Source organism: Myotis yumanensis, unplaced genomic scaffold (assembly GCF_028538775.1).
Source record: "Myotis yumanensis isolate MYYU_CA2020_CCGP unplaced genomic scaffold, mMyoYum1.0.hap1 SCAF_9, whole genome shotgun sequence".
Lineage (NCBI taxonomy): Eukaryota > Metazoa > Chordata > Mammalia > Chiroptera > Vespertilionidae > Myotis > Myotis yumanensis.
Genome location: NW_027223760.1, coordinates 50880974 through 50895804, shown reverse-complemented (window position 1 = coordinate 50895804; position 14831 = coordinate 50880974). Strand labels below are relative to the sequence as shown.

Genomic DNA, 14831 nt, shown 5'->3' with positions numbered 1-14831 from the left:
TTGAGAGTGGGAGATTGGAGTTGATTTATCTGCCAGACTGACTTGTACTCAAACGGATGAACAGAAGGTACTTTTAAACTCAACCCACTCAAATGCAAAGCATCAGAAACTCTAATAATCAACCGATTCTGAGGTAAGCTCTCTGGGACTCAGGTTCCTCGCTGGTGCATTGTATGATATTCAATGAGCTTGATGTTCTCATTCAGTTCTATAAGGACTGAATTTGATGCCATGCCTGCTACATGGTAGACAGCATTCATTGAAAATGCTCTCGCTTCTAGTAACAGACATCCTGACTAATAGTGACTTGAATCATAAGCACTCTTTTTGTTGAGTAAACAGAATGTTTGAAGGTAGGTAGTCCAGGGTGGAATCAGTAGCTTAGTGAGATTCTCCAGCAGCCAGGCAGGCTCTTTGAAGTTTTTGCTGCGTCCTCTTCATCATCTGAGAGATCATTGCCTTCTGGCTACAAGACAGCTAGTACAGCTCCAAGCAGGGATGAAGAGTCAGGGGCAAATGGTTCTCTTTGCATTCAGTAAGATCCCTACACCTGTCAGAATCAGCCAAACGACCAACCTAGACTAACCAGTGGCAAAGGGAAAGGAGATTCTAGACTTGCATTGGACCAATTATCATTCATCCTACACCCCAGAAGGCAAAGAATAGGTGCCTAAGACCTGAACAGCTCAGAGTTCTAACAGCAGGGAAGGAAAGAGGAGAGAGGATGGATATTGTGTAGAAAATAAAATGTGTCTTCCAGAAACACTTACTAAAGATTTATTGAATGTAAAAGTGAGGCTGCATTATGACTTTCATAGATCCTAAAAACTTTGCTTTTATGGGTTTATTCCTCAAAAAAAGTAAAAATAGTGTTTTAGAACTGAGTTAAGATAAAGACACATAAAATCCAGACTGAATTGTTATGTATTCATTCTTATGTTTAATTCTGATTTTACAAATAAAAATTGAAACATTTTTGTTGGCCCTAAATCATGTATCTACTATGCCTAGTGGATAATTCCACCCTGGGTTTATGTTGTGTTTTCAACTGACTTAGAAACACTAGAGGGAAGTGACTGTCTACTAGGTGTCATTATTGCCCTCAAAGCCCCCATCACATCCCTATGAATCTAAAAGCTGCTCAACAAATGTTACCGAGTTGAGCTAACATATCACCATTTCTTCCTCTAGGGTGAGCCAGGTCCTCCTGGTCCTTATGGTTCTCCGGGAGCCCCTGGTATTGGACAGCAAGGTATTAAGGTAAAGATCCGTGTCTCTTTGACCATTGATGATTTTTGAATTTATTGTAGGGCCTGGGGAGCTGTGATTTAAACTCTGCTCAGCCTTGCCCTCACGGTACAAGGAGGCTGCTTGCAGAAGTTACAGTCTGGATGCTTGGACACTGAGTGCCATGCTCAGGGTCAGTTACCACTGAATCACCAGTGTATTTTGTTATTTGGTTGGAGGGAAAATTTGCTAGTCTCCAAATACCCACTCTCTGGCCAGTGTACATCTGGTTCTGTTGATTCTTTATGGACTTTAAATGTTAACATGCAAAATGTTACTGGGATGTGAAACACCTTAATAGATAAACTACCACCTGCTCACAGTAAATAAGCCGACAGGGGCAGAAACCAGAAGAACCATGACACTGAAAAGTATATGTTGTCAGGAAGGTTAGTCGGGGACTAGAAGGAACTAGAACACCAGCACTGTGTCCTCTGCATCCTGCAGGATTAATAGAGTTTATTTTAAATGGATTTTCTCTGTCATTGGGACAAAAAGACATTGATGCAGGACTAAAACAGATAGCAGTACAAAACAGTGCACTTTGAATGTAAACAATGTCCCCATGGATGGCACGTACACAATAGCACTTGAGACTTCAGGGGAGGTGGAGTTTATGTCGGTGCAGTTATTGGAGAAGGATTCTGAAGGAGATCAAGTGTGAAACGGAACTGAGAGGAGAGGTGACATGGGGGAGAGTGAGGACAGGGTGGGGGAGGGCAGCACGCCAGGATGGTGGGGAAGGGGCAGGAGTGGCATGAACATTGTCATCTCAGTCACCGAAAGGCATCACACACAGTCCATCCTGCCAATGGTTTCTGAAAGCGGAACGTGCCCTATTGCATTTAGACAAGAAGGGATGCTGAACATTTTAAGGTAATTTGTTCACTTACATTCAAGCCATTCCTCCTCCTCCAGATTATGTTTTATCTTTTTTATGAGAAAAGTTTGACTGTTTTGCTATTTATCTTTGTTAAACTCTTGAGAGTATTTTGTGCTGTTTCTTGTTTATGTAAAAGCTCAAGCTTTCATTTGATCATTTCTTTCTCTTAGGGGGAGAGAGGCCAGGAAGGAAGAACAGGGGCTCCGGGACCGATTGGCGTTGGCGAGCCAGGCCAGCCAGTAAGTAGCCAGAAATTCTAGATGGAATAGGAAGGACAAATATAGTTGTTACATCTTCCCTCTGGCTAGAAAAATGGTTCAACTAATCCATCTTGTATCTTTTGGACAAACAAATGATAGTAAATATGCAAGAACCAGATACAAGGTCATTTTTCATAATTAAAATAGGGAAGCACGTGCGCACACATACAGACAGTAGGTTTACAGTGGTTCATATGGAAAATAGTACAATGATTAATAAGTAATAATACAAGAATAAACTCTGTTTTGCATACTCACAACTGTAAACCTACTTTTGCCCCACTCTGTATGTATATGATATGTACAACTGCTCTCTCTTACTGTAATCTCTTACAAGATTTGTCAGCTTGTTCAAGAATTATGTGTCGAAATTTCCTAGGAGATACGAGATCTGGATTCAGGCCTAATGCCTGTAATTTACTTTCCTGTAACCATGAGAAACTCACCAACAATGAGGACTTCTCATTACCTAATCTGTGAGTGTGCTCTAAAGCTGGTATGAAGGATGGTAGACAGGCCAGACCTGTGTTATCTGTAGTTTTTACCTCATGTAACTTTGAAGTTTTTATTGTTGGAAAAGAAAAATAATACTTCTGTCAAAAGAGATCTAAAGAGGAAATGAATAAAACATGACCATTCTAGCATAAAAAGCTCCTTAATTTTTCAAGTAATCATTCCCCTAGGAAAGAAAGTGGCTGACTCACTGGGGTACAAATGAAAACATGGTTGGTGTCCCAATTTGGTTTTGCATGGCATAGCACCTCACGTGTAAGTAGTAACAGAAACGTGCTTCCGGGTTGCAGGCTGTGAGTGGAATGGGAGCATATTGTTTGAGGGTTAGGCTTTTCACTAATGTCTGTGCACACATTCAAAAAAGAACACATCTCAATGAGGAAAGATATACTGCACTGATTATCTAGAGACCAGTGATCAAGTCTCAGTTTCTGCTAACTAGGTAGTGCCCTTAAAGGTAAACCCCTGGGAGAGAAGAAATCAGCTTTCTTGCAGACACTGCTGGTTCTTCACTGGAGAGGCTGCAAGTGTAGAAAACTGGAGGGCCATCAGCTAGAAAGAAAGACACAGGCTCATGTAGATCGCCATGTGTTCTGGGAGTACAGCAGAGAATCTGGGCTTTAAAAAAACTGGAGCAAATAAGAATTTTTTCATAATACTCTGAATAAGTGGGAATAAAAATTAGCTACATAAATACATTTTTAAAAATGAGCTGCTAAAAATAACAGAGAAGGATTTAGTAAACTTCCACCAGATAGACAAATCTTAACATTTTGCTACACTTGCTTTAGATTTTCTTGCAAAGACATAAAACATTATGGGTACAGTCAAGTTCACATAATCTCTTCCAGAAAATAGAAGAGGAAAGAACACTTCCTAACTTATTTTACAAGGCCAGTTTTCTCTCAATACCAACACAAGACAATGACAACACATAAAAAGAAAGCTATAGAACAACATTCCTCAGGAATATAGACACAAACATCCTACCAAAATATTGGCGAGTAGAATTCAGCAATATATAAAAAGAATTGTACAGCAGCATCATATGAGGTTCATTCCTGGATGCAAGACTGATTTAATAATTGAAAAGTAATCATAATAGTACATTGTACTATAGGCTAAAAATTACATTATCATATAAAAAAGAAACAGGAAAGCATTCAACAAAATTCAAAATTCAAAACCCTCATAAGCCCTGATAAAAACTCTCAGAAACTAGGAATAAAAGGGAATTTCTGTGATACAAAAAACTACAGCTAACATATATTCAGTGGTGAAGTGGTAAAACCAAAAACAAGAGAAAGATTTCTGCTTTCACCAATCTTATTCAATGTAGTATTAGAAGTCCTAGCCAGAACAATAGGCAAGAAGAGGAAATAAAAGGCATAGATTTCAAAAAGAACTAAAGCTGTCCCTATTTGCAGATGACATAATGGTCTTCATAGAAAATCTCCAGAAATCTATACCAAACCTCCTAGAACTAATAATTGAACTAATAATTGAGGTCATGGGATACAAGCTGGACATGCAAAATCAATTTTATTTCTATGGTCTAGTAACAAATACAGAAACTACCAGCTTTAATTTTTGATTACCACTTGTTTTGTGCTGGTCTCAGAGGTGACTGATTCATGAAAAATAAATTGATTCAGAATCTCAGGTGATCTGTTTGTTTTCTGTGCAAGGTTATTTCGAGCGCTATCAGTAAAAGGAAAATACTCCCTGAAGTAGAACTGTAATTACTTTGAAGTCAAAAATAAAGTACATGGCATGTGTGAATATTATAGACAATTATTATTATTATTATTTAAGATATTTACCTTTAATGCTTGCAATGTATATTATAACCACTTTGTTTATTGTCCACACTATTTAGATTAAGGAAAGTAAGAAAATAATGGGTAATTATACTTTATCTTGCTAATGTTTCAAATAAAGCATTTCACTGACTAGACTGTGTTAACCGATAATTAGGTTCCTCCATTATATTTTTTCATTAGAGGTGTTCATTAGACACCAAATAAGTACGCCATAGTTGTAATTGATTTTCATGGCCTTTGAAAAGGATACTGAGTTTTTTATAGAAGCATTTCTGTCCTTTAAAAATGTTCCATTGGTGCTGTCTTCATAAATTAAAAATATAGTTAATCTAACCCAGTACCTGCTCTTTCTCTTCTGAGGTTAACAATCATCTCCTATCCTGACCACTCAACTAGAAAACTTGAGAATGTAGTGGTGGTGTGGAATACTACCCTGACGGTTTGCAGTAACCGAACCTTGGCTCTCTGTATTTTTAAATGCTCCTAAGTGATTGCTCACTAGCATTTGCTCTCTTTTCTCAGCAGTTTGGAACATATGGCTCCTAAAAGCCGCCATTATTTTCACTTTCACCTTAGTTGAGGCATTCTAGAAATGCAGAAGGAAAGGGTCCGCATTTGTTCTGTGCAGCGTGCCTCTCTCCGTACTTAATGTCACCCATTCATGCGGAGAATACCTTCTTTGTCAAAATGTCCATAAAAGGACAGTCTTAGCAACTGCAGCATTCAAGAAAAATAATTTTGATAGTGCTAGCAGATATTTATTGAGTGCTTCATTTGTAGAAGCTTTAAATCTCTCTGACTTAGTCCTTACAGTAATATTGAGATTGAGGTAGGTACTGTTGCTACCACCATTGTGATGAGTTTGCTGAGCTCTAGAGAGAGGAACTTATTTGTGTAAGGTCACACTGCCAATACTACCTAGCAGAGCTGGCACTTGAACCTCAGTCCAAAGGACACCAGAATCTGCTTTTAATGATCATGCAAGACTCTAAACTCCATGAGACAGAAAGCAGGTTGGTCTGATCCTCTTAGAACCTAGCATGGAGCCTTGCACCTGTTAGGCATTTGGTAAATATTTGTCGAATGAAAGAAAAAAATGGAATAAACTTGAAAATAGACTTATTTAGCATTTAATGTATATTGTGATATTTTTATATATCATATCATTGGGGAACATGATAATCAGTCAATATATTTTCTTGTCATAGTGTGTGATGTTAGACATTGTTTAGTTTACAATCCAGTTTTCATGTCATATTTATTTCCCCTTAGTTAATTACTCTAACATTAGAATAAGCTGTCATGAATATTAATGCTTTAAGAACTTGGATTGCTAAAAACTAGGTTTTCCCAGAAACATAACAATTTAAATGGAATTAAATGTTAGCTTTTTATTTTAATTAAAGTCTTTACTAAATTGGCTATGCATAAATATTAAAGAAGACTGTCTTTAAAAATATATCATATTGGGGGGGGGGGAATATATCATATATGGTGTGGCTCAGTGGTTGAATGTTGGCCTATGAACCAGAAGGTCATGGTTCAATTCCCGTTCAGGACATATGCCCCAGTTGCGGGCTCGATCCCCAATGTGGGGCGTGCAGGAGGCAGCCGATCAATGATTCTTTCTGTCTTTATCTCTCCCCCCTCTCCCTCTGAAATTAATAAAAATATATTTTAAAAACATAAAAAACAAATACTGATATACAATTCTTATAAGCTTTGCTATAAGCTTTTTTTCTTACAAATCCATAACGGTGCTCAGTCACTGATTAGCATAATGCTCCATCCTGGTTCTGCTTCCAGGCTTTACCAGAAAGCATCTCTTAAATGACCCTGGATGACTGTGTATCCAGCTCCAAGGTCGGTCAGAGGAGCTCTTATTCTGTCTCAGGTTTACTTCCCTGGCAAGTGAGCCCTAATTATCTTTTTAGAGTCATTCAAGGGAAAGCTCCAGTCTGGGCTTCTAAGATTCCTGTTGTTAGTCTCTGTTCTACTTTTTGGCCTGCTGGCTAAGAAGACCGAGTGGGAAAATGTGTAGCCTTTTAAAATTCCTGGTGTTTAAGTGAGTGCATTACTGTTGTTTTTTATTATTCGGTGAGTAACTTTCCAGTCAGTCCACGTCAATGCCTGAAACTGTTGTTTTTCTTATGTGAGAAGTTCGCACCTTTCCTAGTGCCTTTCTGAGCAACGGTTACATGGACTTCTTAATTTTAATCATTGAGATTGAAAATCATGCTTTCCTTGATCCAGATTTCTATGCACACATAAATCTCCAGTGGATTCAACTAGTTCTTGAAAGATTTCAAGTTTGAGTCCAAATTTATGAGGATAAAAATTAAAATATATGTAAACAGAATTCAGTATTTTAACCAGCTGTGCAGTGATTTCTTCACAGTCCCCCCCATGCAACTCTGAAATTACTCTGCATCCGTTTCCAGCCATGCAGTCCTCGAAGTTAGCCTTTCCTCATCGGGTTTATTTTCTGTACTTTATTCTAACACATCACTTAATTTCCATTTCCCACTAATTTGAGGACACCGGAATAGATAATCAGATGCCAACCAAGTGGAACAAGTATTTAATACGATGGGAATATTATTTTTCACAACTATAATTCTCCTGATTATTATGAAGCTTACTAAAAGGATTCTTACTAATGACTTTAATAGGACTACATCATGCCCATGTGAACTGAAATATAACCATTTTTTCCCCGTCCTCTCCTCCCTTCCCTTTCCCCTCCTCCCATGATCCTCCTCTTTTCTTTATTCTTCATTCCCTTTTATCCCATCCAGGGTGCCCGTGGTCCCGAGGGAATGCCAGGAGAGAGGGGCTTACCGGGAGAAGGCTTCCCAGGACCAAAGGTAACAAGACCTTCTGTACTAGGAAAAGTGCTTTGTCTTGCATGGTCATGAATTACAAATTTTAAAAACTGTGTCTAATTATCAGAAGTCAAGTATTTTCCTGACCAACTTCACCTTATTAAATGAAGGAATATGTAAATTTCCCCTTACAATGAAACGACAGTGAATTTTGCAATCATAAATGAGTCGTTGACAGACTTCTACTTTATATAATTATTGCGTGTGAACTTAGAAAAATCTCTTGGACTGGAGTCATTAAAGCACAGTGATAGCCTCTTTACGACCGGTAGTTGAGTTACAGTGTGTAGCTATGACGAAGCTTTACTCTCAGCTTTGTTTTTGTGAAACGTAGACAAGAAACCAATTTGTAACAGCATTGCCTTTAGTATAATAAAAAAGGAATTAGCTTATTACTATAAGGAGCAAAATGGTATGAAAAACCAATCTTTTACCTGGCAATTGAGAATTTAAACATCTCCACTGCTTCCCATATATCATTCTTGGAGCTCAAGTTCCTCTAGACCAGGGGTTGGCAAATTTTTTCTTTCAAGGCCAGGCAGTAAATGTTTTAGGCTTTGTGAGCCATATGGTATGTGTTGCAGCTACTTAACTCTGTTGTTGTAGCATGCAAGCAGCCATAAACAATGTAGTTTAAATGAATGAGTGTGGCTGTGTTCCAGTAAAGCTATATTTTACAAAACACAGGCAGAGAGCTGGAGTTGGCCATTGGGCTTTAGTTTGCTGATCCCTTGTCTAGGCTGTTTACTCAAAATCTGTGGCACCTTTGCCAAAGGCCACATGGGAAATCATGGGAAATGATTTTCCAAGATACTTTGGGTGGCATCAACAAAATTTGAGAGTAAGTAAGGATAAATTTTGGAGTCTTTTTCCTTCTTTTCTAAAGCCTTTCCCCCAAACACATGTGCATGCGCACACACTGCCCAGAGAAGCACACATTCTTTTCTAAGCGACTAAGACCTTCCACGGTATTCAGTCAGGTCCCTAGGTTCTGACCTCCTCAGTATTGCTGCACGCTCTAAAACTACATCTCATTCTTAGCCTCTCCTGTCTTGATCAATATTCAATGACCTATGAGGAAACCATATTTCAGCTAGAGGGAAATTAATTAGCTACAACAAATAATTCATACTAAGTTTTGAGAGACTGCTGGGTTGAATTTTCAGAGAGGCCCCTTTTAACTAACACATTTTAACTTGTCATAATAAATGAAAATGATATGTTAGGTAAAGGGGACTTTAGTCATGCCCTTGACTAACCAATATGTCACTATCAGATATAGAGGCTAGCAATTTAGCACTACATTTCAGAATGATTTATAATACATAGTTTCTTGAATTATTTTTTGTTATATAGTAAATTTTTATATATGGGTAGCCCAAACAACCTGGAAAACTTAAATAGCCAGAATTACTTCTCTTTATAATCTATTTTTTTTACTATCTCTATATATAAAAGGCTAAGTGCCTGGCCAGTAGCTATGATGTGCACTGACCACCAGGGGGCAGCTCAACGCAGGAGCTGCCGAGCTGTGATGACTTGGCAGCTGCAATTCTCGGGTGACATACCCAGAACCAGAGAGGAGGGAGCCTGATTCTGGGATGCATCACCTGAGAACTGCCCTCTTGCAATCGGGGACCTCTCAGGGGATGTCAGAGAGCCAGTTTTGGCCCGATCCTCACAGGCCAGGCCGAGGGACCCCAGGGCATCTAGTAAAGAAATAAATGAGAAATAAATATGTGAAACACTACGAAGCATACAGGAGGGCATGTCTTAGTGACAAGTTCAACTGCATGATATAAAGATACACTCTTGCTCATAGTAACCCACACAGTGCATTGCCCTCTATCTCTTCAAACAAATAACCCACTATATTCAGGGTTGTTTTAGGGTCGGCTGTATGTAATTATGTTCTGTGGAAATGACCAGAAGAACCCACTTTTCAGACTACTTTATTCCCCAATCAGCAGGACCAAAGGGAGTTTTCTATATGTGCTCCTTGGGGCTGCTTACCATGATGTAGGACTTAAGTGATTATACCATGAATACATAGAGACACAAAGGATATTTTCCTGTTTTCTATGTTTCTTGCAAATGTCCTTTGATTTTACTCACAGTTCAAATAAATTCATGAGATGAATACTATTTTTGATTGCTTATATGGTTTATTTTTCATACCAATGCAGTGTGATAACTTCATTGATATTACATTACATAGGTCATGTGATTCAATCCAAGAAGATTTTACATTAATTATTTTAAAACTAAATTTTCAATGAATGTGTATGAATTCTGATATAAAACATTTAATAATTTAACCATAGCAAGTATTAGTTCATATACTAATGTGAGGGACACATTTCCATTGTGTGACGGGTATAGTTAAAGCACTGTTGAGGAGACAGAGGACTGACTCAGCGAGTTGTACTCTGTGATTGATTAGGTTCCTCATCCCCAGATATTTCTGACTATTTTGGGAATAGAGCTCTTTTCCAACCTTACCGGTATTTCATATGTGTTCTGCTTGGACAGAGTACCTCTTATTTAAGAGTTAAGACTAATTTTTTTTTGCAAGTTACAAATCTTGGTGTCAGTTAGAATTACCCACTTGCAGTGAGCTGTAAATTTGGTTGCTTTGAATGCTTTAACTGTTTTAAAATTCTGATTTTTAATAGTGCACCGATGTCGCTCTCATATATTTTCAGGGTGAAAAAGGTTCTGAAGGTCCAATTGGCCCACAAGGACTACAAGGCCTGTCAATCAAAGGGGACAAGGTAATACATATAGGATATAGGATGGAAGAGAGCCAGTAAAATTGTTTTTAAAAATGTTTGTTATGTATGTACATTTATAAACTGTATACAACCTGACAACCACACCATACAGGTGTCAACTTAGTTGTAAATCAAGTATATGCAAGGTATATTATTGTAGAGATGAATTATTATCTGGAAATTCCCATGTTATATATTTATAGTAATGTCTCATTTATTTGGGTTCTGACTTCCAGTATCCCTATCGTCAGCCAAGCAGCTTTGAAGCCAAACATTAGCAGAATAGACCTCTACTTAGTTAAGAAAATAGCTGTTGAAACATGACTTGACCTCATTACAGAAGCGATATCTAACCTTAGGCTCCCACTAAAAAATATTACTTTAAAAGGAGGCTGAAAGAAGATAACTCATTTAAGAAAACTAGCATTGATGTTCTCCAGCAAGGACCAACAGGAATCCACCTATAATTGAACAAATTTAGGTTTATTGATTCTGCTGTGAGAGAGGCCACATACCGTGGGAACCTATCACAACTCAGTAAGATGAGAGATTTTTTTTCATAGAATTTGGGTTTATATATTAGGTGGCTTGGGCGAGTGTCTAAGAAAGTATGAATTGGCTCTGAACTGGATGCTCTCAGGAAGTGGGGGTAATTTTAAATTTGGGCATTTTAATGAATCTTACCTAGGAAGAGAGAAAGATGGAGCCAGGCTAGTTGCAATTGGTAAAGAAGTAGCAGTTATCTGTTTCAGTCAGTATAGGTCTAGGACAGGGATGGCGAACCTTTTGAGCTTGGCGTGTCAGCATTTTGAAAAACCCTAACTTAACTCTGGTGCCGTGTCACATATAGAAATTTTTTGATATTTGCAACCATAGTAAAACAAAGACTTACATTTTTGATATTTATTTTATATATTTAAATGCCATTTAACAAAGAAAAATTAACCAAAAAAAATGAGTTCGCATGTCACCTCTGACACGTGTGTCATAGGTTCGCCATCACTGGCTAGGAGGATGTTTGATCCCTTTTGAGAAATTTGGACATTGTTTTTTTTGTTTTGTTTCTGTCTGTGCTCAGACATGACTATGGAGAAGTTTTGCTTCACCACAGAGAATGGCTATGTCTGACACTGGTGTTCTGGAAAATTATGTTCAACCCTGCGGCCTACCTGCCATTGCCTTCTTCTCACTAGTTACTTGTCTTCTTTAAAATAGCCACAAATTATATCCAGATTAGAAGTAGGGATGAGGCCAGTGATAGAAGCTACTGGAGGCTGATAATGTCCTAAATACAGTGGGAAGGGAATGATGACAGAGAATGGGAGATATAAAAATACACAAAAAAACAGAGACCTCATGTCAATTTGGAGTCATTTATATGTCAACCTCTAAGCATATCATTATATTATATATTATATTAGAATAATGATTGATATTCAAGATTACCTTAAGTGTGTTTCAATCTTGAAGTACTTATTTCTTTTATTTACTGGTAGCCATCTCTTCTGGGAATCTGTGTTTAAATAGTAGAGATAGTGGGAAATAGTGAGTTATACAAATTTTAGATGCAGTACAACTCTTGGTTGTAACTTCAGCTCCAAAATACTCTAAAAATATGTAAGATGCGCTTTCTTCCTTTGGAGCAGTGAAAATTGAGTACAATAGAATCATGTTTTAGGAGTTCAATAAGTTAACTTTTTTAGGTTTCATTGACATTGCATTTTTATTTTTACACCTGGAGTTCATGCAAAGAAAACACATGGAAATATCAGGACATTATCACAGAGTAATTGCAAAGCCATCATCTGCTATCCTCTTACCAAATCAAACCGTCTTCCTTTTCTCTTCCCTTTCTTCCTTTTCTATCCTTTTATATATATTAGATTCAGAGACTTGGTGCCTCTGTTTCAAGTGATAAGATAAACACCTCTATGTTAAGGGCTCTCAAATACATAAATTGATACGAAACAAGGAAGTAGTTTTGATATAGATTTTAAGTGTCTATAGCAATGCACAGGAAAGGATCTCTCTTTTGGGTATACTGAATATTTGCAGAATAGTGGTTATGAGTTGGGTTTTGTAGTCAGAGAGAGTAGACTTGAATCTTGCGACTGAATGGGGTGTACTTAACCTCATCAGGAAAATGGGGATGTCTACCTTCAGAGGGTTGTTGTGAGGATTAAATGAGATACAGAATGAAAAGCATTTAGCGCAATGCCTGCCACATGACAGGCAATCAAGTTATGAATCAGAATAATCCAGTTCTGAATTAGAACTGAACTCCATTACATTTTCCTTCCTTGATACTTATTTAGACTGGGATTTATACAGAGTGAAACACTGAGAAGCATATCCCAGGGCATGTTTTAGCGACAGGTTCAACGGACTTTGTAATAGTATAAACAGTATAATCTAATGATGTACTTTTGTTCATAAAAATATATTTATTTATCCCAGCATTGGCCAAATAAATGTGGGGCTGGCTGCCTGTTTTTGTAAATAAAGTATTATTAGAACACAGGTACGCCTGTTCATTTATGTGTCATCTATGGCTGCTTTCACACTAACCAAGCAGCATTCATTAGTCACGAAAGAGACCTTATTATGCCTTCACACATAAAATATTTGTTGAAAGACACAAAGGATAGATAAATGATATTCTTCTTAATGATAACATTTATTTTGTTTCCCAAATTTATTTCATGGAGGGGAGAGGTAATGTTCTTTAATTTTGTTGTGTTTAACTTAGAGAATTTCTTAATTTTCAAAATGCATTTTAAAAGGATTAGGAGGGAAAAGGTATTTAGAGATTTTTACAATATTTTGCTTCAATTTATTTCTCAAATCCTGTTTTCCTTGGACTCTATGAATTTTATACTTTTAAACATTTCTGTTATGAGCCTAACAGAAAGTGTGTCATTTTAATAACCATTCAGGAACTTTTGATTTTTATGAGAAAAAATGACTGATAAATATAAACTGGTGCAAATTCTCACCAATTCAGACTAAATAGTAAAACATAATTAACTATTTTGACAAGTTTGAACTAAACTGTTTAAAAGGAGTTTGCTAACTTTCCATGTTGAACTTTTTTAAGGATATAAAAATAGATTTGAATCCAACGTAATTCCAGATTAGCAAAGTATGAAAGAATTAAGTTTCATTTTATTGTTATATTTCTGATTTATTTTCTATACAGGGGGACTTGGGACCTGTGGGACCCCAAGGACCAATGGGCATCCCCGGAGTTGGGAGTCAAGGGGAACAGGTAATCAATGCTCTTGCCCTTTCCTGGCCCAATGCTGGAGTTCATCGAAGGCCAGTCCTGCAAACACCAATGAGTGTACTTGATAGTTAAATTGCAATGAAATTCACACCCAAAGTGAATATAGGAAAGGATAAGATGGTTTGTGAGATCTTATTAGAACTTCCAAACTTAAAAAATAGTGAATTTCTTGATGCTGTAACTTTTAACCTTAAAACCTAATTAATAGGATAGGAGTTTTTGGATAATAGTTTGTATTTTTAGTATCCCTCGGGAGCAATAGTTTATTTACCTGTTGCTTTGTGTGTTTATTCCCCACCCCCTTGCAGCTTTGTGAGTGATTAAATTGCACTCTCTCTTAATGCCAGTATGTAGTACTTCCACCCCCTAGCCATGAACCAATCTTTAAAATGTTAAATTTAAAACAAGATCCAGAATCAGAGGTAATGACTTGATTTTAAGGGGCACCATTCCTGAATAGACACAAGCCACAAACGGAGTTTATAAATGACACTTGGCCCCTGTTGGTCAGAATAAAGAAAAGATGTGTTAGCTTGTCTTTACATTCATGACTGAAATTGCTTCCAAAATCTTCTGACCAGAACTACTGGGAAAGCTGGATAATCTTGTTAGATCTGAATAATATGAAGATAATATAACAGTCCTATCTAGAGTTGTTCTTGACCGTATGCTTTTACCTACATTATCTCATTGAATTAAGTAACCAATATATCCAAATTTATGCTGAACATCCTTCTGCTTAAAAAATGGCAAATCAGTTTGGTTAAAATTTAGAGTTAAGGTTTGAATTATTCTACTACCTAGAGAATGAATAGTGCTTCTTTTATATAAGATAGTGGGAGAAGAAAAGGATTTTAAAAATGAGATAATTCCAAAGCTTCTTCTTGACATTAATTCTGAGTTATTTCTGACTGTCTTCTAATTATTGAGTATATGTTTATTGTTGCTAATCCAAGCAACAGCAAAGTTGGATTTACTCCTTTTTCCATTTCCTTTTCCTTGGTAGAGGTCCTAGTGTAGTACATTAGGAGGGTTAAGGTGCAAGAGAAGCCAAGATAAATCTATAAATAAATGCTTAGAAAATATTTAAGAGCTGTACATTTTGACTCCATAGGGGTTG

The 14831-nt window shown here is 37.1% G+C and overlaps 1 protein-coding gene across 2 annotated transcripts in view; it reads left to right on the top strand.

Moving 5' to 3' along the window:
* Positions 1–14831, top strand: part of COL28A1 (collagen type XXVIII alpha 1 chain) — a 143091-nt gene that overhangs the window by 48755 nt on the left and 79505 nt on the right. For both annotated transcript variants that reach the window (XM_070425131.1, XM_070425130.1), the window contains exons 12-16: positions 1192–1260; positions 2341–2409; positions 7565–7633; positions 10357–10425; positions 13625–13693. In XM_070425131.1, the coding sequence (XP_070281232.1) occupies positions 1192–1260; positions 2341–2409; positions 7565–7633; positions 10357–10425; positions 13625–13693 (345 nt within the window). The remainder of the gene's footprint in view (positions 1–1191; positions 1261–2340; positions 2410–7564; positions 7634–10356; positions 10426–13624; positions 13694–14831) is intronic.